Source organism: Desmodus rotundus, chromosome 12 (assembly GCF_022682495.2).
Source record: "Desmodus rotundus isolate HL8 chromosome 12, HLdesRot8A.1, whole genome shotgun sequence".
NCBI classification, from domain to species: domain Eukaryota; kingdom Metazoa; phylum Chordata; class Mammalia; order Chiroptera; family Phyllostomidae; genus Desmodus; species Desmodus rotundus.
In genome coordinates this window covers 98217304-98243310 of record NC_071398.1, presented here as the reverse complement: position 1 = coordinate 98243310, position 26007 = coordinate 98217304, and the positions used below count along the sequence as shown (strand labels likewise).

Below are 26007 nucleotides of genomic sequence, written 5' to 3'. Positions count from 1 at the left end.
CATTATTATCGAACTGTCTGAAGTACCACATGTTCTGAACTCAATTGCAAGTTCTTTAGAGAAAAACTTGTCCTCATTTATGCCATCGTGACAGCAGAGCACACCACAGGTCACACACCACAGGTCACACCTCTGGCCTTGCTATATGAACGGATTCTCTCCAAACCAAAGGCCACTCCCACCATGGAACTTCCCTGTTGCTAACCCCTCATCTCACACCCAACACATCGGCATGGATGTCAGAGATGGTGACCACGCACAGCTCCTGCGGTCGTGTGAGCGTCTCCTATGACATCAGCTCCTTCCCAGGCCCCTGCTCCTCGTGGACAGTGTGCGGCTCAAGAGAAAGTTCAGCAGGTAAATCTTCTTGATGCATAAATTCTTCGTCACCTCTCACAGTTCACAGGTGGGGTAGGACAGAGTATTCAGCACCTCACGAATTGTCTGGTATTAGCAGGCACTAAATAAATGTTTCTTAGACAGATAGATAGGTGATATATAGACATCCTTACTTCTAGATAACGTGGTACACAGAGTAATGGCCCCCATCACCCCACAAAGAACACCCAAACTCTAATCCCCAGAATTTGTAACATGTGTGCATGTTACTTTACATGACAAAAGGGACTTTGCTGATAGGATTAAGGGTACAGACCTTGAGATAGTCCTGGATATAGTGAGCCCAGTCCATTTAATGAGACCTTGAACACAGAAAACGCTTCCTGGCTAGGGTAATAAAGAGATGAGCTGGAGGAAAAAGGAGAGGAGATTCCAGTGAGAGAATGAGTGTAGCTGCTGTTGCTGGCTTTGAAATTGGGGGGGCCACCAGCCAAGGCATGTGGCAGCCTTGAGAAACTGGGCAAAGCTGTTGGCTGACTGCAAGCAAGAAAGCAGGGCCCTTAACCCCAAAACCACAAGGAGCTGAATTTCACCAATGACTCAAACGAGCAAGGAAAGGGCTCCTCCCCGAGAGCCTGCAGAAAGAGACACAGCCCCGCGACTCTGTGATTTTAGCCAGGGAGACCTGAGTCAGAGTTTTGACCGACACGGAACTATACGTGTGGTAAGATGCTAAATTTGTGGTAATTTATTACAGCAGCAATGGAAAGCGAATACAGAAAGAATTAAAAGACAGAGTGAGCTCTTTCCTGAAAACTTTGCAGGTGTCTGGGCCTAGGCTGGGCAAGCTTCTCGGCAGGCATGCTGGCTCTGTTGCCGACTACCAAGTCCAGACCTCCAGCCCCACTTCCTCAGGCTGTTCCGTGTCTGGTTGCCCATAGGAAAGTGGAAGCTGGACCCCATGCAGCCGGGAGGAGTAGATAAGATTGGAAGTGAGCTGTGCCCAAAAGGAGAGGAGAAGAAGTAGGAGACGGGCCTCTCTTCCTGCTCTGTCTCAGGCCGCAGACCTGGTCCCCTTTGAGACTGTTGTTGGCTGTCACAGTAGCCTGAAGGAGCCTGGACCACAGTGACAGAAATAACAGTAAAAGTGGCTCTGACTCCCATGGGCTCCAGTGTCCCTTAGCACTAGTTCAACAAATCCGGTTGGAAACGAACTTAAATTGGGGATTTCCTGAACATGTTCCCTATTGTTACAAAGTTGGGTTGGCTTCCTCACCTACAATTATGCCAAGCTTTCACACTATATGGTCTCTCGGGACATGATATTAGTGATTTTTTTTCAATAAACAACTTCTTAATAAGCGTTTATATTAAAAGCAAAAGCTTTTTCACCAGCAGTGGAATGTGGCCACCCACAGGAAGGGACGCCAGGAAGAAGGTGGCCATCAGGAAGCCACTAACAAACAGATCGGCGCCCGACTCTCTGCATCACACATTTTATTATTCTACTTGTCAGCCCTGCGGGGGACTTTATGTCAGAGTACCAAACTGATGAGTGTTCAGTCGTGTCTCTGAATATCTGATCCAAGGATGTCTCGGACAAGGAAGACCTGGATATGGCCTGGAAGCATGCGGTGGACCTATCTTGGGAAGTGTAGTGAGTGACAACAGTGAGGGATGACTCTCAGATTCTATTACACACCCAGAGCTGTGACCAGAAACAAGCATGCTCCGGCCCATCTCACAAACAACTTGAAAACTTCCTTCAGAGATCTTTAATGTAGACATTGAATAACCAAGTCACCAAGACACAATTAATATTCCCTGGACTCCTAGGCAACTTTCAGGGACGACTCTACAAATTATTGTAACTGACTGTGGATCCAAGCCAGCAAATGGTGTACACCATTACGATCGATCGGCAGTGCCCGCCCTGCTGGAAGAAGGTGCTTCGTAAACACAGAGAATCCAGGTCCCCCCAGACCCCGGGCTAGAGCTCTGCCAGGGAGAGCTCTGTGCTGTGCAGTCAGATGCCACAGGGAGGGGTTTGAGTGCACTGGGCAGGTTAGACCTGCTTGTATGTCACCTGCTAGTATATTTCACATCTCTGTGCCTCAAGCATTCACGTACCAGGCAGGGAACCTGTACCAATGAGAATTCCACAGTATCAACTTAAGAGCTGATGAAGGGCTCATGGGGACTTTGTGCCCATGGAGAATGTAGGAGAGGGGTCCCCAAAGACCACCAGGATGTCCAGCCCGTTGACTCTTTTACAGAAGGACCAGGGGTCATCCCCTCCCTAAGCGGTTGCATCCCCACCATGGGTGGCTCTCCTCCCCCTCTCCAGGCTGCTTGCCTCACCCAAGGCTTCCCTTCACTCCTCATCAGAGACCCCCAAGCAATTTCCTTACCTCTGATACCTCCTTCTTCCAATACCTCCTGCGTTCCACAACAGGAAAAGTGTTCCTTAGATAGAATGGGCAGCATGTTGCTTGTGCAATTAGAGATTTTTAAGGTTTTCCATGAGCTATTGCAAGATAAAGGCTCCGACTCCCTCGCCTGGGCAGCAGAGCTAGTCAGGCCCTTAGCCCGGTTCTGGGGCAGCAGTAGTTGCCCACTCATTGGCCTGGGCCTGTTGCCCAAGTGTCCTCTGCCACTGCTCCAGGGGTAGTGTCCTCTCTCCATCTTGGTGACTCAACTGTACCCAGCATCCAATGCCACATTCTTGTCCTGCACCCCGGAAAGCCTCCCCTGACTGTGTCAGCCCGCAGTGAGTTCTACGTAATTCTGAACTTCAGGACATTCTTCTAACCCCGTGATTCACATTCACTCACAGATGATCTCGTGATATTCCATGTTGACTGGCTTTCTGTTTCTTTTCACTCAATAACCCATCTATTCAACAAATATTTATGAAATGCAAGTCAGAATACGGTTATTGCCTTTAGCAGATCACAATCAATGTGACTGCGATGAGACTTTACTTGCCGACTAACATGTACAAGAGCTCTAACTGTAGCAAGTTCTGCAGTAGGAGAAGTGTCAGTGGTCAGAGCAGGGGAAGCCTAGTCCGATCTGGACATTCAGGAAAGATACTTGAACGAGCAGAAGGAACTCGAGTATAGGATGATACTAGCTTATTGTTCCCCCTCAGTTGTGTGCTCTGCAAGAAGGAATGCCTTTTACAAATGACAAATTCTCATTCCCAAGTTCAAAGAGATTGCCTACTTTAAATTAATCAGATGTCTGTCTTTGACTTGGAAATATGCTCACGGAATTTGGTGATTAGAGACGAATTCCCAAAAACTCCCTAGAAACCATGTGGTGGAGAGCTGAGCAGCCCAAACACAGAGGAGCAAGGATCTAAAAGCCATCAGTTTGCATAGGAAACACCTTGCTTATCCTAACCTTTCCCATTTTTATTACTGTATTAGTCACAATGTCTGTTTTCTGATTGCTGTGGCAGGAGCGTGTTTAAAACAAGCTTTCATTAAGAATTGTCGTACCATTGTCTCTCCCAAAACCACCAAGATTTTTCTTGTTATGGACATTTATGGAAACACCCAATTCCAAGAAGACAAGGAGACCTGTGAACTTTCTAAATAAGACTCTTAGCTTTCTCTTATGAACAGGAAGTAGTTTGGGAAGACTAGCAACTGCCACCACAGAAGAAATGGAGTCCAAGCGAAGACTTCACTGTAGAAATGAGCCAGGCAACAACGGACACAGAGGAGGAAGAGCATCTGAGGGAAGAGAAATCATGCACAAAAGTCCAGAAGTGGTAAATAGTGATAGTACAAGGTCAATGCCAAGGAGAGTCCAGAGGAGATCTGCGCAGTGAAAGGTAAGGCTCGATGAGGGAGCAGGGACCGGCTTGTAAGCCCTGTGCAGCACCCTGGACCTTGTCCTAAACCCAACCAGGAGCAGCCGGAGGGTCTTTCACTCACTCACTCAACAAATACCGAACGAGAGCCTTTTCTGTGCAGGGCGCCGTGCTGAGCACCGAGGAGGCAGCAGTGCATAGGGCAGATAAGACCCCAGATCTCACGGAACTGACATTCCAGAGAGAGAGAGGGAGACAAATAAGTAAACACCTAATGGGTCAGGGTGATTTCAGGCAGTGACGCCCACTGTGAGGAAAACCAACCAAAGCTAGACGGCGTGGCCGGGCAAGGGAAGGAAGGCTGCCGGACTTTGGATGGTTAGAAGAGGTCTCTGAGGCAGTGACCACAGCTGAACCGAGACCTGGAAGATACCAAGAAGGTAGGTGTGCGGAGATGGGGGGCAGATGCGTAGGGTGAGCAGGAAGTGCCAATGCCCTGAGGTGCGAGCAAGCTGAGGAATGGGGAGGAGGACAGTGTGCCTGCAGTACGAGAGCAGGGAGAGAGAGTGGGACATGCTCCGCTGGAGTCAGCACAAGGCAGGAAGATAGAGCCCGTGTGGGTCAGGTTATGGAAACTAGATTTTATCCTAATGGCATCTGAAAACCACTAGAGGTTTGAAGCTGGGGTGGGAGATTATCTTTGTATTAAAAAAAAGTAATTATGAAGAGTTAGTTATAAAGGTGAAGGAATGAAATCAATTAGGGGCTATCTCAGCAGCCCAGACTAGGACGAAATTTGTATTGTAGCAGTAGAAAGAAAGAAAAGTGGCCCGTATTTAAGGCCCAGCTGGGATCACACGTGGGAGTAGGGAAAAGGGAGGAAGTTACAGGCTTGCACCTGGATGACTGAACGCATGGGCACTGTGGACTAAGATGAGGAGGTTGGGAAGGAGAATAAGCATCACAAGCTTTGTTTCACCAAGTTAATTTTGAGAGGCTGATTAAAGGCGCAAGCGGAGATTCCAAGCAGGTGGTTGCCTATGAGTGGGGCTCGGTAAAACAGTAAGAGACCAAGAAAATAATGTGGGAGTCATCAGCACATGTGTGGTATCTGAAGCCATGGCAGTGGATGAGATGCTCCGAGGAGGCTGAGACACAGAAGCAGTTAGGCCTCCTTGAGCTCCAGGTGCGTTCAGATGGCTGTCAGAGGAATCGGAGCTGAGCAGCGCATGGGGTGGAGAGGAAAAGCAGGAAGGCGCAGGCGTCGAAGGCAAGAGAAGGGATGGTTAACACAAGGCAGTCGTCATTGCTAAGCAGGGGAGTAATCTAAGCACAGGAAAGTAACCATGGAATTCTGACCTGCGGAAGGCTGAGACTTCAAGTGGCCTGGTGAGACAGACTTGCGATGAGCAGAGGTTGAGGAAATAAGGAACATTGAAGAGATGTAACCTGTTGTAGAAACAATGTTTTAGAGATGTTTTGCTGTAAAAGGGAACAGAGACATGGAGTCCTACCATATTTTCTCTTTCCCATGGGAAATGTAAATATTTTGAGATGAGAAAGAGTATTTTATCTTTCTTTTTATACATTTATACTACCTAGCATACGGCTATGCTCTTTGGTGCATTCTCAGTTCTTCGTGGCCGAATGACTGGATGGATGGGTGGATGGATGGATGGATGGATGGATGTGTGGATAGATGGATGGATGGATGGATGGGTGGATGGATGGATGGATGGATGGATGGGTGGATGGATGGGTGGATAGATGGATGGGTGGATGGATGGGTGGATGGATGGGTGGATGGGTGGATGGATGGATGGATGGATGGATGGGTGGATTGATGGGTGGATGGGTGGATGACTTGTGATTTGTTAAGATGGGGACACTGGTAACAGAAATAAAGCAACTTTGGAGACAGAAGGCTATAGATTTTTGTTCTTTGATGTCAGCGAATCATGAGTCCGTGTAATATGCCGGAAGAGTCCCTGGAAAATTGGATTCAGATTGTTTGTTCAGAATTTTAAAATGTGATCATTGATATCGACATGTTTCTAGTGGAAAACTTTTAGTGTTTCGTTGGTTATGGCTCATATTTTGCAAAATTGCTCCCTGTTCAGGGTAAAAAGCTTGAATCCCCATGTGGAATGAATGTTCCAGAGTTCACAGAGGCCCACAGGATTAACTGTTCCCAGAACTCTGTTGGTAGCACGAAAATGGTTAATCCAGTTGACTGGTCCAGACAATGGAAAGACAATTCTCAAGCCAGATTTGTTTGAGAAGACGCTTTCCATAGCAACGAGACAGCAGTCCTCAATGACTAAGACACAGGCGGTTCGCTGTCTCCCCCAGGCTCCTGGCCTGCCGTGCCTTCCTTCTCCACCCTTTGTTCCTGAAATTGCCAGATCCATAAACTCACCAAGGCCTGCTAGCCCCTGGAGAGTTGCTGGGTTTATAAACCACGATGATGAGTGACTACTAGGAAATACCCTGGCCTGCAAACGAGAGTTTCTTTAATCTGCAAATGGGTTCTCAGAGTAACTACTGGGGAAGATGTCAGGCAAACATAACTGATATTGGCCGTCCCTTTTCCTTTTTTCTTTTTGTCCTACATGGCCTTTATTATGTTTAGGTGTGTTCCTTCTTCCTTTTTTTTTTCCTCCTGGTGTGTGTCTATGTCGTCTCCTTCCATAGGCACCAGAGATATCATGGTCCCTGGGTCTCACCTCCACAGAAAAAGCGACTTGGCAAAATGATCTACACGGGAGTATTAGTGTCCTAACGTGATTGTATGTCCAAAGGTATCCCGAGGGGAGAACCCTCTGGCCCTGCGGCAGGCTCCCTACTTCGTTCCATGTCCTTTGAGCAGAGGATTGGGGAGGAAGTGTGAACAGGGGTTCCTGGGTCCACCCCCCGATCATGCCATCCGTGCAGCCACCTCCACACGGTAAGCCTTCCTGCTCTAGCTCCTTTGTGTCCTCATGACACCCGATTCCAGATCCAAAGTCGCTTTGTCACCCTTCATCTAATACGAAATTGTCTTCTTCTAACAAGCATGAGGCAAAACTGCTCGTGGTTGACTTTGAGGGGATTGTCCCTCTCTGTTGCTAATATTTATTTAGCGAACATCTGCTGAATATCTGTTCTGTGCATCAGGCTAGGGACTGGAACTTAGTAGGTGCGCAGCACATGCTATCTCATTTAATCCTCACGACGAACCCATAAAGTTAGCTTTATGATCCCCGCTTTACAAATGAAGAAACTGACGTTCAAAACCCAGCTGGCTAACTGGTTCAAGGTCATGCAGTTACTAAGGTACAGAGAGAAAAATGTTAATAATAACTTCAAGAAAAAACTTGGATAAGTAGGGAGCTATGCCCTAATACTGAGTTAGAACACTTAATATTCTAAGTGTTCCAATTATCAACAAATTAAGCTATATGTTTAATATACTATCAACCAAATACCAAGAGCATTGTTCATAAATTGTCAGCATGATTATAAAGTTTACCTGGAAAAGATAAACATATAAGAATAGTGACTGAAACCTACCATACCTTCCCCCCACTAAAGAAAAGATTTGAAAAAGAAAGAGCAAGGAAAATCTTGCATGACAGATAAAATTACACTATAAAGGCACACTGATTACAGCAATTTCATGCTTGTGCAGGAATGGGCAATGAATGCGTACACCGAGACAGGGTTAAGACAACTGGCCAATCATTGGAAGGAGAGGGGAAGGTAAAGTCTGTTCTCACCTCATATTCCAGCTGAGGGTCAAAGACCCAAAGCGCAGAATCACCGCATCGGAGGTCTGTGTCTATTGGCTTCAGATGAAGGTTCACCGTGACCAGAGTGTGGCTGTCTTACCTCCCCCTGGAATAAAACCAGGTCAAGAGAGCCCCACATGAAGCATAATATAAACAAGAAAATGACTCAAGTTTCCCCTTATCAGCCCTTTGCATCTCTCAGCCTTTTGCTAACTTTGGAACGAGATTTGAGAGCAGGACGGCTGTTTGTTTGCAGGGCTCAACTTCTTGTTCCTTTTCGTATCAGAGGACTACAGTTTTATCCAACTTGATTTTTTTTGCATTAAATGATAATAGAAATAATACCTAATCTGGTGATTCTGAACGTTTCCACAAATTTTGAAAAAGATTTTATTTATTTATTTTTAGAGAGGGGAAGAGAGGGAGAAAGAGAGGGAGAGATATATCAATGTGTGGTTGCCTCTCACACGCCCCCTACTGGGGGCCTGGCCAGCAACCCAGGCATGTGCCCTGACTGGGAATCAAACCAGTGACCTTTCAGTTCACAGGCCAGCACTCAATCCACTGAGCCACACCAGCCAGGGCCCTATTTCCACAAATTAATGAGACCATTCAGCAATACTTACCAAACTCTTATTATAGCTGAAGCGCCAGCTAATACAAGAATTTAAAACATCTGGTTCTGACTTTGAAGACATTAAAACTTCACTAGGAGGGTCCTGGTTTGCTCAGACCAGTCCTTGTTAACACCTGATTTCATGGAAAAATCATTAAAACTGCTTTATTTCACTCTCAAGGGTCCCAGTTTGGGAGGTAAAGCATATGGCCATGCTGCCTGTAAAGCCTTTTATTTAAGTGGTGAGAGTTACACAGACACATTCTGGGAAGTTCAGAGAAACTAGCCAGCACTATGGGTCACAGGGTTCGGGTAGGCTTCATGGAGGCAGGGTTCAAGGTAAACCTTGAATGAAGAGCAGGAATGTTAAAAATCAAAGAGAGAAAAGGAAAACAGTATGAAGGGTCCTCAAAAAAAATTAAAAGTAGAACTACCATATGGTGCAGCAACTCTGCTTTGGGAATATATCTCAAGGACACGAAATCATATGTCAGAGATGCCCGCATTCCCATGTTCCCTGCAGCATTATTTACAGGACCCGAGATACAGAAGCAACCTAAGTGCCCTTCGACAGACGGCGGAATAAAGGAAGTGCGACACATACAAAAATATGCACGTCCGCACATGTAATGGAATAGTATGCAGCCACAAGAGGGGAGCAAAGCAACAAGATGAAAGGACCGTGAGGACGTTACGCCAAGTGAAATACGTCAGGCAGAGACAAACACTCCATGATGATCTTACTGACCTGAAAAAAAGTCTCACAGAAAAAGAGATCCGATTTGTGGTTACCAGAGGCAGGGGGCAGATAAATAAGGGCTGGGGGTGTAGTGTGCAACGTGATGACTATAGTTGATACTGTTGCGTGGTGTATGAAAACGTCGTTCCTAAAAGTTCCCATCACGAGGGAAAAACACTTCCTTCTTTTCTCTCTCTGTGGTTTTGGGTTTTGGTATCCACACGAGATCACGGATGCTGACTAAACTTGTGGTAATCATTTCTGAGTGTGTGCAGTCGAGTCATTGTGTACACCTTAAGTTTATGGTTACATGCTGTATGTCAATTATATCTCCATAAAGCTGAAAGAAAAAATTAAATTTAAAAAAAGAGAGAAATAGGAAGCTCAGGTAGCCATAGTAGGGTGCGTAACATTTTTTAAAAAAATTTTATTGATTGATTTTGAGAGAAAGAGAGAGAGAGAAACAGCAATTTCTTGTTGGACTTATTGATGCATTACCTCTGGTTGATTCTTGTACGTGCCCTGACCAAGGATGGAACCCGCAACCTTGGCGTATCAGGACGACTCTCTAACCAACTGAGCTACCCAGCCAGGGCCAGGGTGAGTAACCCCTGCTAATTAACGAAAGGTTGCTTTAGGAAGAACAGTTACGGCAGTGTTCCTTCTACAAGATGGAAATTGTAGTTTTGGCTAAAGGCGAGCCTTGAATGCATATTAAGAGATTTGAACTTTATCCATGAAACAACAGAGAGCTACTCACAATTTGGGGTACAGGGGTGGTGTAAGAAAACACGGACCCTTTTTTCAGGCACTTGAGGCTTTCTCCGTTAAAGGCAGGGTGCTGGGGCCAAGTCCTTGGTATTTCCCCCAGAAAGTCTTCCATGGCGACCCCACTTTTATCCCTTCTTTCTGAAGACTTCACGAGTCCTCTTTTCTGTGGACGTGGTCCCTGTGGTCCCGGGGCAACGTAAATAAAGGCTGAGGCAGGCGAGTTGACAGATATTTAGGGATCGTGCTGACCTCCTGGTGTATCGAGAACCAATGTCTTCTGCTTTGGGTAAAAAGCGGATATACCGGTGCAGCGTAACTTTTCTCCCTGCATACAGGGAGGTGTCTTATACCCACCGTGGTGACCACGGTCTTTGAAAATAGAAAGCTCTCCAAGATTTTCATGAGGGAAGAGGTGAGGTGGAGCTGGGGAACCGGTATCTGGTGGTATGAGTTGAACGGATTGGCCCCGTCAAATGAGCACTGGGTGACCTGGGAAACTCCCGATGAGACAGAGAGAGATAAACAAAGGCAGCAATTGACTAAATAATGGCAGTGGCAGCACTCGAAAAGTTCACGTTAGTCAAATAGGGGGGCAAAAAGGAAACGTGGATCAGGAACAGTGGTTTTCAAAAAGGCCAATGTCACAGATATATGGGAAATTTTAATGTACGATGAATGGTGTGTTTGAAACTTGTAACTCATGGGGATACACAGAACAAATATCCAACATTTTATTGAAGAGGAAGCTATCAGAGAGACCGTAGTCACCTGAGGAAGGGCAAGAGCAGAGTTACCAAGGGTGAGTCGGGTCTGGACGCAGCTCCATCCCACCTTGATTCCGGTGGCCTTTCCACCAACGCTTCCTCCACTACCCGCCGCTTCCTCCAATGCCTCTGTTTGCTCTGTGCTGCTGGTTCTCAGATGCTTAGTGATTAAGAAGCAACAGAAGTCACAAGACACTGGTGTGAAATGCCCACAATGCCCCTTGCTCGCTCGGGCTGTAGGGTTTCCATGGCTTCCCAATTTCAAAGACGCACCAGTTCTTCTGCCGGCAGGGAGCAAAGAAGATGCAGCCTGAGCCCAGTTTCCCAAGTACGTCGAGGTCACTTTCTAACTAAAAATAACCACACCTCGCAGGTTGATTGTTCTGTGTGGCCAGTGAAATCCAAGGCTGTGTGCTTGGGGGTCTTGCTGTTGCCTTCAAAGGGCTGAATGTAATTTTAGGACTGTATGAACGTAACTACTCCTTAACAGGTAAGTGAGAGCTCAGCACTGCCTCTGGGTAGAAATAAGGTGCCAGGCCAGATAAAATATGGTGGAGGCCTGGGTTTGGCCCACGGGCCTTGGGACTTGCCACCTGTGTGCTAGAAGAACAGCAGGGTCACCTGAACTGTCATCACATGCTTCTGGTCCTCTTACCTTAGTCACCTAACCCTGTCCCTTGGTTGTCTTCTCTGTCCTGAGTCACCAGAAACCCCACCTCCATTCACCTGTTTAAAAGTTCGACGGCTGTGTGAATTCCAGGCAGCCTCCTGACTCCCTGAGTGTCTGGTCTTTTTCCTTGGGCTCCACCATCTTATCTCTCCTGGAATCCTTTCTGCTGCTCTAAATTTTAATAAATATAATTCCATAGTTGTCTCTATCATTCTTCACCACCCTCTTCCCATTCTCAGCCTCTGGGCTCTGTTTGTTGGTTTGGTTTTGCTTTTATACCTCTCTCTCCTTCTGAGACTTAGGTCCAAAGCTATCAGTTATCTATTGTTCTGTTTCCCATTAGTTAACCTCTGACCCTTCATAAATTAGACTTGACCACGTCCTTGATTCAGACCAAGGAAATGCACAAGTCCCAGTAGAAGGGACACATGGAAGTCAAATACACTTAGAGATGTGTCTGTTCATCACACCGATTCCGTAAAGATCTGGGAGAAATGGGATAACTCTGGGAAAAATGAGAAAACCAAAACAAAATGGTCACAAAGTTAAGAGAAGGTGGTCTAAGGTTTCAAATCCAGGCTTGCACACGTTTCCCGTTAGAGGAACTAAAATTCAGACCAGGAGAAACATCGGTGCCGCTCTTCCTAGAAAATGTTTCTCTGAGGTATTTTCCTTAGAAGAGAGAATCTTTGATGGCTTTTATTGTAAAAATCCTGGAGAAGCTTGAAAACAGCAAAGCAAACAGGAAACAGAGGTCAGTTGGACAGGAAGGCTCAGGAAAGAAAAGTCAGTCTCTGAAAATGTGGCTCTCGCTGAAGATGCTGACACAGAGCCTACGAAAGCAATGACAATAAAAAAGCTGGCGTGGAGACTGGTTGATGAGGTATGGTGTGCCAGAGCCCCACTGCGTGCTGGTGGGCATCTGGGCTTTAACTTTTCCGCAAATTCCCCCTAAAAAATATGCCCCCCACCCAAACACTCTATTTCATGCCCTTTAAAACAAATTGAGAATCCAGTTTACAGAAATTCACCAGAAGTTACTCAGTCTAGAATAGCGGAAGAATTTTGAGTTCTAGGACATTTTAGACGCGCACAAAGAATTGGGACAAGCCTTGAACAGAAAGAGGATTTAAAAAAAAATATTTATCTCTTGGGCTAAATATATTTTTCAGAGTGGGGGCCTTTGTTGTGAACATGTCACAAACAGACCCAGGGTGGGTGAACAATATACTATTACCAAAAGGACACCCCCCTTTTCTCTGGGGGCTCCTCCCCACCTACTAGGTTCACTTTGCCTGCCGCCAGAGGAAAGACATCTCTCAATGCCAGAGACTGGTGAAAAGGAAAGGGGTTATTATTTATTTGAAATAAAACAGACTAAAGTTCTTTAGAATACCCACTAATGTACACAGTCCTTCCTTCTCCCTCTGCCCAATCTGGGGTACCGTATCTCAGGAAAAAAGTTCATGATTCAGGCTCCCGGCACCATCCACGTGGCAAAACGGAGCACTTCCAAAGCCGTGTGGTCCCCGAAAAGATGCGTGGTCCCAAAAAGAGATGCCAAATGGCCGCCGCGCCTGGGTTTAAATCCCAGCGCCGATCTTCCTCTGCTCCCCCATTTCCGGCGCCTCCCACAATTGGCCACAGCTGCCCGCATTCCGGGCAGGTGTGGTCCTGTGGTGTGGAGCCAGTTATCTCCAAGCTGTTCTGGACCCCATTACAAATCCCTATTTGGGCCCCCCGCCCTTGGCTGCATCCTGTCGCAAACACATTCGGAGGCATACTAACTTTTCTGTAGTCCCAGATCTGAGAGGTGGCCAGGCTGGTGGAAGGACCCAGGTCCACTACACTGGGACCAGGAGTGGGACCTCCCCTGCGGGAAACTTCAGAGCAGGCTGAGAAAAACGCCAGAGCCCCACTCGGCTGATAGGGCCCCCCAGCGACGTTTCAGAATTGTGCTGTGGCTGCTGCACGGCCAGGAACCTGAAGAACCTCTAAGAGTCCTGGATCGGGCGATGGGGACCAGCGTTCACAGCCATCTGACCCAGGGCTCACCTTGGTCACCTTCAGTGCAGGGTCCAGTATAGAGCAGAGCCACAGGGGGTTCGTGTGACTGAGGGCGTCTGATCTGCTGTGGAGGCCTGAGACCTGCCCGGCCCACGGCGACCCTTCCCGCCTCCATTCCCATCAGAACCCCCACGGGAAAGGACACCGACAGCACTTCCCGTGTTGCACGGAAAGGATCGGAAGAGTGCTGGTCACTCACCCTGTTCTGTGGGGGTAAGATGCCCCCCTTTCTCAAGCAACACTTAGGTTACCAAGCTGTTTGCTATTATTGTAATTTTTACCTAGTCTCTTTCAAATAGAGTATTAACCCTTCTCCTGAAAAAGCACTGGCCTTTGGCAACTTTCTCTGCAGAGGACAAGCCTACCTGTGAGGGTCCTCTGAGGTCACGTTTAAGGCCTGAGGAAGACAGAAACTGGAACTGCGAGAGGACAGCTGGAGAACCGGGCTGCCCCCAGCCCTCCTGGTGGAACAGCAGCCTTATCCCTGGTGGAAACAAGAGGTTATTTCAGGGCACGGAGCAGCGTCTCTGTTGGGCTGCACCCACGTGATGATGGCGATTTTGAAGGTGCACCTTTACCCAAAGAAAAGCCTTACTATCAGCAAGCCCAGGGTCGCCTTAAACACGTGGTGAGATGTTCAGGAAATGCTGCCGGAAGTGGAGGCAAAGAATCGGGTTTGTCGTGGCAGAGTTTCCTCGCTGTTCCTCTTTTCCAAAGAGCTGTGCGGGAAGCACCCGAATAAAACGCGGCGGGGGGCACTGAAAAGTGAAGACATGTTTCCTCTTCTTAAAAAGTGAACTCTCTCGCTGAGTGGCTGACCCCCTGTCCCCCGAGGGCACCGCAGGGCATGTGTTGTTGGTGTCTGCTTGACACAGGGAAGCGTGTCAGCTCCTGGTGCCCCCGTCTCTGAGCCGCGGGCAGAAAGGCCCTCGGGGGCAGTGGACATGGAACTAAGGCTGCAGGCACGTGGGACAGGGGGAAGTTCAAAGGCAGAGCACAGCATGGCTGTTGACTGAGTTTTTAGAAGAACGCTTTTACTGCAACTTTACAGGATGCTCTTCTTCATCCCTAATGATCCGAAAAGCCGAAGTGTCCAGAAAGGACAGTTTAGAAACTTCGAGGTGGAGCTGGGGGGTTGGGGGACGGGGGGAGGGTGTGTGGGGAGGCAGAGCATAGGGGACTGGTGCTGGGCCGCACCCGGCCTGGAAGTTACTTGTTTCTCCAAATTCTGAACTGGGAAGGCACAGACCTAATATATATATTTTTATCCTCAACCAAGGACACGCTTGTCAATTTTAGAGAGAGGGGAAGGGAGAGAGGGAGAGAAATATTGATCAGTGGCCTCTCGCACGCACCCTGACTGGGGATTGAAACCACGCAACCCGGGCATGTGCCCTGACAGGGAACCCAACCCATGGCTTTTGGTCTGTGGCCAGGGCCACACCTAATTTCTAACAGAAGTGATCAAGGCTTCCTATCTGATTGAGAAAACAGGATGATTCTTATGAGGATTCTTGGAAATAATAATTTCCACTTACATATTGGAACCGTGCGAAAGGAACCATGATACACGTTCGACGTTAACTATTATTATTTAAAAGAACTCCACTAGGGAGCTACTGTTACCATAAACCCTGTCTTACAGATGGGGAAACTGAACTTCAACCAAAGGCATTGGACTCTGGAGCTCGTTGCATAACAAACATGTGTCTCTTTCAATGGCTGCGTTAAACTATTTCCATGGGAAGGTGTACTGGGCACACTTCTCCTGGATTTGTGGCTGTGACTTGAGTCTCAAGTCTCCTCTGCTACCAGCTCCTTGGGCAGGTGTGTCCCCGTTGGGCTGCCTGTTACCCCAGAGTTATCTAGTTCCCAGGACTCGGCTTCTGCTTGACTCCTGTCTTCAGGGGACCCCACCCTATGGACCGAAATTGTGCTGACTCCCTGTGCAGGGCCTGTGTCCTGTCTACTCATGAACAGGCCTGGCTGACACCTCACTGGGGGTCTAATTCATCCCGGAGAACTGAGAGGTACGTTTGTCTCAAAATCATCGATACTGGCTATTGGCATGGGACTCTATCCGATGCTTTGTCCCTCCTCAATGAGCCAGCCCAGGTCCCAGGGCCCAGTCTGCCTTATCTAGTAGGGGGGCTGGAGTTGTAGCCGTGGCATTTATACTAATGGTACCCACGGTGGAAACATCTCACTACCACGTGTGTTCTCTGTAGCTATACCTGTGCTTTTACCTGGTGAGATGCAAATTATTTAAGTGACTTTCTCCATATAATTATGTATATGATAAATATATGTGTATACATATATACATAGCTATATACATTAGAGATTAATGTATAATAAACTTTTTAATGATGTGTATAAGTAAGTTTCTTTAATGGTGGCTTTCATTTCAGAATAATAAAAGGGTGCTAAGAAATATTTGCGATGGAAACCAGGCCAAGGTCAGGCTGAGTCCCCTGGAGTGGTGAGAAGGGTAAAGCTTTTAGAAGGACCTCAGTGTGGGTTCTGGTTCAAGGTGAGAAGTATGAGGGGGGTCAGATTACTTCCTCCAGTCTGAGTCTTGCTTCTTTATCTACAAAAAGGAGATATTTGCCATAGCCTAATCATAGCCTGAATTGTAACCGAATTCAGGGCTGTTAATGACTATTCGGTGTTAGTATATGTACAGCTCTTCTGCCCCGCATGTAGCAAACATGTAAAGCTCTTCTGCCCCACACGTAGAAAACTGTTCGCTCCTCTGTTATTAAAATGAGGATGATCTATATATCTCATAAGGTTATAAATATTAAGCAAGATGCTATCCAAAGTACCTAGTTAACAGACATCCAGTAAGCATATTGCACTGAATTCTAATTTCAGAAAGAAAAAAAAATAATAGCAAAGCAGAAATTAAACATTCAAAACAAGTTTTGGGTTATTTTGTTTATTTCCCTCAGTGGACATTAAGTAGGGTACTTAAAAGTCATTTCAATTAGGAATCTTTTCAGGCCTTCATCAATTATTTCAAGTGTTCTAGTCTCGAACACATTCCTTTCTTCTACAAACTTCTGAAAGAGATGAATACCTCCTCCTACACCGAAATAATGTGCTTTGCTGGCCAAAAGCACCCGCCCATTTTTCTGCAACAGCCTAAGGAACGTTTGGTGCAAAGAACCATAGTAATCCGGATTGTAAATGGTTTCTGAGGTGAGAATGAGGTCATATTTTTCAAAGACTTTTTCACCGGTTAGTACCAGCTCACAAAACTCAGACCACTCTCCAGAGAAGAAGCGGCACTTACAGAGTTCTTGTGCTACTTTTGATTTCCTGCTCCTCTTCAGATCTGGTTGGTCTCCATCACTTTCTTCATCCTCCAGGGTGCAGTTAGCTGCTACATTAGGTGAGGTTACTGCATCAATCACCATACTGTTATAATCTTGAAAATGAACTTCTTTGGCCCCGCCCTTGAGGGCAGTTATACCCAGCAACCCCGATCCACAGCCAAGATCCAACACTTTTTTCCCCGCAAATTTCACTGGGGCCTTTGTGAAATAAGCCAGGAGGTCAAAGGTACATTCCCAGATTTTGAAGCCTCCTTCGTAAACACCAGTGATCAGATCAGAGTGAGAAGAAAAGCTTTGTGAAACTACATTTTCTCCAGGGAAGTTCTCTTTCAACAACATGGTTTTCACGACCAACGTGTTAACCTGCTGGAGGCCTGGTAACCTTTCTAGGACTTTATTTCCTATCACTTCCTCTACATCTTTAGGCACAGCATGCTCTTTGGCAAGACCCCGGCAAGGCTGTTTTTTGTGAGGCTCCGAGTTACCTGAGCTGTTGGCTGCATTGAGGGAGCTGTCCTGAGAGGGAGCTGCATTTCCCGCTGACTCAGGGGCTCCGGGGGGATCCCGAGGGCAGGCACACTGTTCTCCAGAACAGCCTGTGTCCCTATGTTTGCCTTTTCGACTTTCTGAGACTGAAGCCTCTTCTGAGGAGTTCGGGGTCGAAGCTTCATCTCCAAGGGCTGTTGATTCATTTTCCAGGTGGTCTTCTATAGTGAAATTAAATTGAAAAGTCATCCTTGCACACTCCTTCAATTCGAAGGAAGACTCCTCAGCTTCTGCACAGACTCGAAGACAGGAACATAAGCCTGTCTCAGTTATTCACGCAGTTTTGTTTGGGTCCATTTCTCTTTAGCTGCGTATATACACAGTGACAAATATTTAGAAATGTTTCCAAATGACTTCTTAGAGGTCTGTGCTTTTCTTTCAGTTTGACTCTGGAGGAAGAAAGAAGAAATAAAATTGTTATTAAAAAGCAAAACGACACATTCCCTTACAATATTAAACGGTAACCCCCACCCACCACTCAGCAGCCTTTTCTATAAAATCTGTGAGGGAGATAAAAAGATTTGGAAGCACACCCACACCTCAGGGATGGAAAGCTGGAGAAGAGAATGAAGAGCAAAAACTAATGAAAGTACAAGAGCAGCTGCAACAACTAGAAATAAAAACATAAAGCCCGAAATTTTCGGACAGGGAATGACAAGCCTAGCCACTTGGCGTCTGTCACCTGCCATGACGCTGCCCAAACATATCACCTGCTAAACTGCCAGGTCACTGCAGTCTGCTCCTGTTTCAAGTAACGGGGATCCAAGAGCTTATCTTGGTAAATGGGTAGCCCTGCAAAAACTTGGGCGGGTCTGCTTTGGTGCAAGTTCACCCAACTGACCTCACTACACTTAGGGGAGACGAGCAGCCCCAAGTGGATGGGACTAGAGCGCTTTAGGAGTAATCGGTAAGGGTCATTTTGGTGGCAGAACAAACACAAAATTAGGGCACTGAACGTTTGGAAGAGACCCGTGAAAGTGGAAACAACTTTACTGAGATTCTTTTCTGTATCTACGGTGCTAGATCTGCTTCAAATCGCACAGTTCTGGCAGGTGGGGTCTTTATTCCCATTACGCAAGAGGTGTAAGGCAGGGTCACGCGGCTACGTGGGTAGGAACGTGCCCCTTTGTACCTGCTGAAGGTCCCCGGCACACCCCACCCCAGATGTGCAATCTCAAAGCCCCTTAGGTCCGGGTGTGGCAATTGGGGATGTTCGGCCCTCACCTCCCTAAAGCGCCTCGGTGCAACACTGACAGCGATCCAGACCTCGGACGCACGCAGCCGGCCAGCTTCCAGCTCCCGCGGCAAAGAAACCCGACATCTGGCCGGACGCTCCGGACTGAGAGCGCGCACCAGCGAGTTGAGTCCTCCGCGGGCCAGATAAGCGCGTTTGCTCCCCAGGCCGTGCGAGGCCCGGGCTCAGCAAGGACGGCTGCACGCTCCCTCTCTATGGTTCTGGCGCCGGCGGGGAGCTCGCAAGGCCTGCCGGGACGGCGGCGCTTCCGGTCTCGGCGGTGGCGGGAGTGTTTTGAAGTGGGCTCCGGGGCGAAAGCATGTCGCAGGAGCGCGCCGTCCCCGCGAGCGCCGTCCCCCTGGAGGAATTAAGTAGCTGGTCGGAGGACCTGTGCCGCCGGGAACTGCCGACAGTCCTGCCGCGGCTCCTCATATCCTTGGCAGTCGCTGGCGCCTAGACAGGGGCGCGCGGCCGGTGTCGCACCTTTCTCCTCCGCTCGGTCACACCCGCCGCCGGGTCGCGTTGCGTTCCCGCGGCCTCAACCCTCTGGGCTCCTTGTTGGCGGCCGAGTTGGAGCGGCGAGGGGACTGAGGGCGAGCGGGGACCGCTCCTGGCGTTGGGACCGGGAGGGCTCGCACAGGCATCCTGCCCTCAAGCTCGCGGCGGTGAAAGTGGCGTTTTCGCCCGTTCCTCTACCTCTTTTTTGTACTCGTCGCGTGCAATTAAGTATAAATAACTTTTGCATGGGAGAGCGGGGGAGGCAAGGACTCGAACCAGCGCTGTCAGGCGAGCCCTGGGTTTAAGCTGGGTGGGGTAGAGACGCTCTGAGCTGTTATCTCCAGGGCCCGTGGTGGGTGTGAACAACACTTCCCCGGTAACGTAGGACGCAGTTTTGCCGTGGTGCCGAGTGTGTAAACGACGTTAAAATGTCCTTCCCTTTGCTTTTTCCCACGTCTTTTTTTTTGTTAATTGCTGGTTAGGAGTTGCTGACTTTTGTTAATTGGTTCCATCTGCTGGGTGATGCCTCCGTTGTCCAGGTGCAGACCGTTCTTTCGTAGTCCCGGCCTTTGCGATTGTAAATGTGCCTGGAGTCCTAGCCTTTCTTGTTAAAAGGTAAATTTTTTTCATGCCTTTGTGCTCACGTTCAGCCTAGAACTACATTTAAAGAAAAAAAGACCTTCTCTTGAGGGACTCTCAACATCGCACAACTAATTTTTACAGTTCAAGCCAAATACAAATGTGACCGTGCGTGGACATCATGCGGCATTAGCACACTCCCGCGAGCTACCGAAGCCCTTCCGTAGTCCTGCAGATACGGAATCTCCATCCTGAAGCCTTTTGACTTGGGAAACAAAATAGCTGCCCTGAAAAAACATTTCCTGGGTCCCCAACATGTTTGTATCGGGCAGGGTGGCAGGCTTTGGAGTAACAAAGATCAGGGGTGTGTTTCCTCTTCCCCCCAAATTTACAGGGGGACTTCAATAGTTGAAAGGCGACGTCCCCTCCTGGTTTTGCACCTCACATTTAATATTCAGAAGCACCCAAACCTGTTCTTCTCCCAGTTTTCTTTATTGAAACAGAGCAGGTTCCCCAAGAACATAATTTTGTTCCAAGTTGTTTTGTTATGAGATAGGAACCTAATTCTTGTTTGTATCAATTAGCCTATGGAAAAACTGGTTTTGTTGTACATCGTGTTGCTTTAAGTCTTAGAACCTGTGGACAGCGTTAAGTGAGCACTTACTGTAACTGGTTTCACAAACCTTGAATCCTCACTTCCAGTCAGCAAGTTCTGTTGTCTCTGATTTCAAGTTGTATCTTGAATCTGTCCACTTATCTCCATCCCCAGGTGCTACCACTCTTCCAAACCCCATAGTTTCCTCATGTCCTCTTATATGGGGGGGTCCCCCCAAACCCAGAATCATCTTCTGGAGGGCGGGCCCCTTGTAGTACAAACAGGCTTCCCCCACTGGGTGAGTGTTCTAGGAACCCATGTGGATCAGTGTACCAGCTGGTGGTGGTGTGAGAGGCTGCGTTCAGCTTCAGTGAATTTTTAATGAAGGCTCAACACGTTTGCCAACTGCATTACGGGTGATTTAAGAGTACACTTGTCCACACCTGACCTATTGTTCAGCAGTTTTTGACCAAAAACAGCATGACCTCCGCCCCACCCTTCCTATTCACCCGATCTCACCCCAAGCGACTGAATGAAAAAAGTCCTCCAAGGGAAACGTTTGCCCGTGTGGAAGAGGTGAAACAAAAAACAGCAGAAGCACGAAAAGGCATCCAGGCTGACGAGTTCAGAACTCTTTTGGGCAGTGGAAAATATGTCTTGATAGGTGTATTGCATCAAATGGAGAGTACTTTGAAGGTGACTGGAGTTTAACATGTAAGAATAAATATGCAATTTTTTATAAATTTGGGGAGGTTTTCTGAGCCCCCCCCCCATAATCCATTTTCTAAAAGTAGTTCCGAGTGAAAGACAGATCATGTCATTTCCTTTTTAAATCCTCCCACCCCCCAGTGGCTTCTTAACAAGTTAGAAATAAAATCTAAACTTGCCTTCAAGGCCCCTGTGATCTGAGCCTCGCCCTTTCCCTGGCCTCACTGGTTGCATTCCATTCCGAGCACAGTTTTCGTGCCCCTGACCCCTCAGCCTTTTGCACAGCTTGCTCTTGGCTCGAGTGTCACCTCGCTCGGCCCTTGTCAGAGCCCCCAGTTTTAGGTCGCTCCCCCACACCCAGTCTGCAACACTGGTACCACTTTGTCCTGTGCGGTTTCCTGAAGAGGACTTTGTCATTGACAGAAGTCCTCTTGTTCCTTCTGCTCCTTTCCCACTTTCCCTCCCCACACTGCGAAGTCCCTAAAGGCAGGAGTCGTGCTTTCCCTGCATCTGGCCCGCACCTAGAACGGCCTGGCGCCGGGGGACATTGAGGGCTCAGACTACTGTGTTTTTTAAATGCCCGGAAGTCTCACTAGATGATGCTGCTTTTCAGCATAATTTTCAGCAAATTTGCAATAAAGTTTGCAATAAATCCACTGTCGCATCACTGAAACATAATCATTTTCATTTTTGATTTTGTATATTATTTTCCAGTCTTTACCTTCATGTGCTCATAATTATAGTGTACGTTCAATTTTTGAGGAGGCTAGAATTTTTTTTTTACCATTGCTGAAATTTTTTCCTTAAGGCAAATTATGTCCTACCAGACTAATAAGTCAAATAAGTTAATGACTGTCCCTCATTTTGAATGCTGCTGCAAAAATATACACACAACATTAAGATTTCAGAAGAAAAATCAGCCCTGGCCCAGTGGCTCAGTTAGTTGGAGCATTGTCCTGTGCACCAAAAGGTTGCGGGTTCAGCCCCTGGTCAGGGCATGTAGCCTGGGTCGCGGGTTGGATCCCAGGTCGGGGTGCATACAGGAGGCAACCGATCGATGTTTCTGTCAGATCGGTGGACGTATCCTAGGGTGAGAATTTAAAAATCAGTTTGAAAAAAAAAAAAGTCAGTTTGATTAGTGTGGTGGGGTTTTGGGATATTCATCTCTCTTGTTGACACATTCTTTAGTAGTTCTTATATTGCTTTTACATTGTAACATTGCTGACAATTCTCGATGGTGCAAGCACATGTTTTCTAATGTGATTCTGTTAGGATAATTTACCGTGACCTCTTTTCGTACGCTCCTCTCATGTGCGGGAGCATTTCAGCCTGACGAGGGTGGCAAAGGAAGGTGGAAAGTGGCGAGTGACTTAAGACGGGCACAGATCAAGTGCTGTGGAAGCGCGGAGACGGGAGAAATGCTCTCCTGCACGAGGAGCCAGGAGTCCGTGGTTCATCGTAGCACCGTCTGTCATTTATGGTGCACACAGCTTGAAAAGGCAATTTTGAAAATATTTCTGTAAAGTATTTCTGTCGTATTGTTTGTTTACCTAATTAGCATTAACTTTATAACAGCAAAATTATGCCAGAAATTTGAGTCTGATTTCAGTCTCTTACGGATCATAGCTTGAACTTAAAGAACGGTCCTTTTAATTAATTCTCAGTAGTGAACATCCTATTCCTGTGGTTTTCCTTAATTATTTTACTCCATGTATCAGCATTCCGACAGCTGGACTGAGCATGTTCGTGAGTAAACCTGTCTTAATTGCGTGATTCATTTCGATGTTGTTAAGATCCGAGTCGTACTTCCCTCGACCCAGTTTTGTGCTCCCTTCACATCACGTCTTTTTCTGTGGTGGCGTTATAGCCTCTCTGACCTTCAGCTACTTAGATGCCCACACTCCTAATTACAGGGCAGGACTTAGTTCTAAATTCTATTTCCAGTAGATAGCAGATGTGTTCTGTTTAATCATGTGTGTGTAAGCACAATGTCCACTTTAAACGTGAGCTGTGAAACCGTGGTCAGGCCCACCTGAAACAGTTCTGCAGTCTCCGGCTTCCAGCCTCTCTCGTGTTAAGTAGCATTAAGAAAATAGTGTCTGGGTTGCAGAAAGCTGATTATTTAGGTGATGACCCATTTGTCATTTGGAACACGTTGACTTTCTCATCTTTATCTGTCCTCGTCGCTCTTACTTGATCTGGTTTACGTGGCCAGGAGGCAGAGAGTAGAGACCAGACTTGGGGCTTACACTCATTTTGAGTTAGAGTGGCTGTGGAATATTCGTTTATGATTTTGCATCTGTGTTGCCTGTTGGGGTCTAACTTTTATATGTAACAGAAGTATTTTTTATCCTGAGTATGAATTACATGTATTCATTAAGGGAATTTGAAACGTACAGAAAAACAGAGGACTGTAAAACACCCATGGATCTGACATGGTTAAGATTGTAATGAGAACATTCTCTTTAGTATAGAATATTTCTTCACATTCCTGCCAGACTATTACTCTTTGTGTGCACATTTTTACATCTGTTGAAATTGGGATACTATTTTGGGGCCTTTTGTTTAATTTTAAAGTACTGTAAACATTTTTCGTGGTTTTAAATAGTCACTGGGAATCATTTAACTGATCACAGACCCTGTTCACTACAGGTGCCCATATCCATTAACTGGTCCCCAGTTGCTGGACATGGTTTCCCTTTTTTTGCTGTTATTTCAGTTAATAGTTTCTCTGCATAGATCGTGGCTTTTGAAACGGTGCAGTGCTTTCTGTCGGCGGGGCTGACGTCATCTCCCACTCGCAAAGAGCAGTGATCTCTGTTGGCTGACGCGACTCAATGTGCCTACAGAGCGTGTTACTGTTTTGCTTTATAGAAATTCTGAAAATCGTGGTCGGCATGTTTTTACCCCACATGAGCCACCTGACACTGGAACAGACTCTCTTTTCACAAGTGCTCCCCCAGGTACGGTGCTGCTGTCTTATCGGCGTCCAGGCCCCAGAGGCTCTTAGGTTCCAGCCTCCGCTTCAGAGCGTTCTTAATCGTGTTCTTTTTTTCATGTACCAAACACGTTTGTCATTCCAGCAAAGTAGTAGAAAACGGGTCTCGTGTGAGAATATGGTGGTGTTAGAGTAGTTAGGTGATGAAACTGCCACATTTTCAGATAGTAGGGACCCTTTACTCATTGAATTTAAATTATTTGTAGTTAATTTTAAGTGCTCTTGTATTTTAATGCTATTAAGTGAAAATTTGGGTTGGGTGATAAAGTTATTAGCAAGTCCCTTTGCTGTGTCTTTTCCGTACCGTTTATTAGTAATTGTTATTTTTTAAAACAGATTGTACTGCAGGATTACTATAGATATTGGTGATATACAAGGTTGGGCAGAAGTAGGTTTACAGTTGTTCATATGGAAAATAATGCAATAATTAACGAGTAATACTACAGGAATAAACTGTTTGCATACTCACAACTGTAAACCTCCTTTTGTCCCACCCTTTTTGTTACATATAACGTTATATATTTTAAACTAAGCTAGGTGTAATTGGTAAGCTGGACAAATAAGAGTCATCTGATTTTTTTAAAGATACCTTTCCTTTTCCAGTGATTTCTCTTCCTGCTGATGACCTGCTTTGTGTTTGCAGACTGTGAAACTATTTGATGATATGATGTTTGAGTTAACCAGCCAAGCCAGAGAACTGTCGAGCCAAAACTTAGAAATCCAGAGCACCCTAAGGAGCACTTTACAAGTAAGTCGGACGTGCCAGGAAAGGAGAGACAGGGAGCGCAGGGAGTGAGGGTCTCGTGCTGATGCCAGTTCGCCGGTTTTCAGTATGCGATGGCGCGGTGCTGGGGGTTCACTGGCAGAATCAAAGGTGTGCATGCAGAAACCTAAATTCTTTTTTTGTACAGTTTTGTGCTGAGGATATGTCCAGACTCCTAAAGGATGACAAGTCATGGAGAGCACATGCCCTGCCTGTCATTTCAGAGCATACAGGCAGGACGCCAGGCATATTTCTTCCATGTGGGTTAGGAGTCCAGCTTTTTTCCTCTTTAACCGCATGGCTGGCCAGTGGTTCTGAAAGACGGAAGTTCTGCGACTGGAAGAACAGAGGGCCCGTAGTGTTCACTGCTCCATCTCCAGCACCCAGCCTGACTGTTTTTAGTGGCACAACAAATACGTTCTGAATGAACCTTCTTTCCTTGTTTTCAGACAATGGTGCAGGTGTTAGGAGCTCTCACAGGGTGTGTGCAGCATGTCTGTGCCACGCAGGGGTCCGTCATTCTGGAAAACATTCAGAGTCTGCCCTCCTCAGTCCTACATGTGATCAGAAGTACCTTTGTGCATTGCAAGGTGAGTAACGGGTCCAGGTACACTCTAAATGGCCTAGACTCCGAGGGCAGAGGGGCTGAGTGCATAGGCTCGGTACTTAAGAGTATACACTTGAGCCCGCATTTCTGGAAGAGACTTTGCTGTAGAACTAGAAGGATGCATGTAAACATGTTTAATGTGGCTATCAAGAAGTGGTAAAAGTGGGCTTCTGTCTTCTGTTCGTTTTACCTTGTTTCCTCTCCAGCAAGAAAGAAGTGATAGAATTTGTTCAGTCACAGGGATCCTGAAATGGCTCTGTAATGACGTTGGTGAAATGGATGAATTTCTTAATGAGCAGGTTCCAGTGCAGGGCCAGGAACCCTTACTTGGTTCCTTTCTGCGTCCCTGCGGCAGCTGGAAGGCGCAAAAGCTGTGGGCTATTTTGATGCGCCGCGTGTTAGTTGACACTCGTCTTCGGTGATAGGGGCCGCGTTGTCACGCACCTGACCCAAGGTCGTTCATCCCCTTTCCACGCTGCCCTCGCAGCGTCTCGGAAGTCACTTCCTTTGGTGCAAGCTCGCCTCTCTTGAAGGGCACTGTATTTAATGGGTGTTCACGAAACCTTTGTTTCATGTACG

General features: G+C 47.0%; 3 protein-coding genes across 9 annotated transcripts in view; 1 reads left to right on the top strand and 2 right to left on the bottom strand.

Moving 5' to 3' along the window:
- Window positions 1-7934, bottom strand: part of SELE (selectin E) — a 36382-nt gene extending 28448 nt beyond the window's left edge. The window contains exon 1 of the mRNA XM_045189736.3: window positions 7921-7934. Within this exon, the coding sequence (XP_045045671.3) occupies window positions 7921-7925 (5 nt within the window). The 5' untranslated portion in view covers window positions 7926-7934. The remainder of the gene's footprint in view (window positions 1-7920) is intronic.
- An 8559-nt stretch (window positions 7935-16493) lies between these two features.
- Window positions 16494-18877, bottom strand: METTL18 (methyltransferase 18, RPL3 N3(tau)-histidine). Its single transcript, XM_024551899.4, has 2 exons — window positions 18671-18877; window positions 16494-17835 (listed from the first exon to the last, which is right to left on the bottom strand). The coding sequence occupies exon 2, from the start codon at window positions 17633-17635 to the stop codon at window positions 16520-16522; it is 1116 nt and encodes a 371-aa protein (XP_024407667.2). The 5' UTR covers window positions 17636-17835; window positions 18671-18877; the 3' UTR covers window positions 16494-16519.
- Window positions 18878-18957: 80 nt separating this feature from the next.
- FIRRM (FIGNL1 interacting regulator of recombination and mitosis) overlaps window positions 18958-26007 on the top strand; it is a 39157-nt gene continuing 32107 nt past the window's right edge. For 3 of the 7 annotated variants that reach the window (XM_053914530.2, XM_053914529.2, XM_053914531.2), the window contains exons 1-5: window positions 18958-19110; window positions 22767-22806; window positions 23935-24023; window positions 24702-24806; window positions 25271-25411. In XM_053914530.2, coding sequence (XP_053770505.1) covers window positions 19000-19110; window positions 22767-22806; window positions 23935-24023; window positions 24702-24806; window positions 25271-25411 — 486 coding nt within the window. In that variant the 5' untranslated portion in view covers window positions 18958-18999. The remainder of the gene's footprint in view (window positions 19111-22766; window positions 22807-23934; window positions 24024-24701; window positions 24807-25270; window positions 25412-26007) is intronic. The other 4 variants (XM_053914532.2, XM_053914525.2, XM_053914526.2 and 1 more) reach the window with 4 other exon arrangements.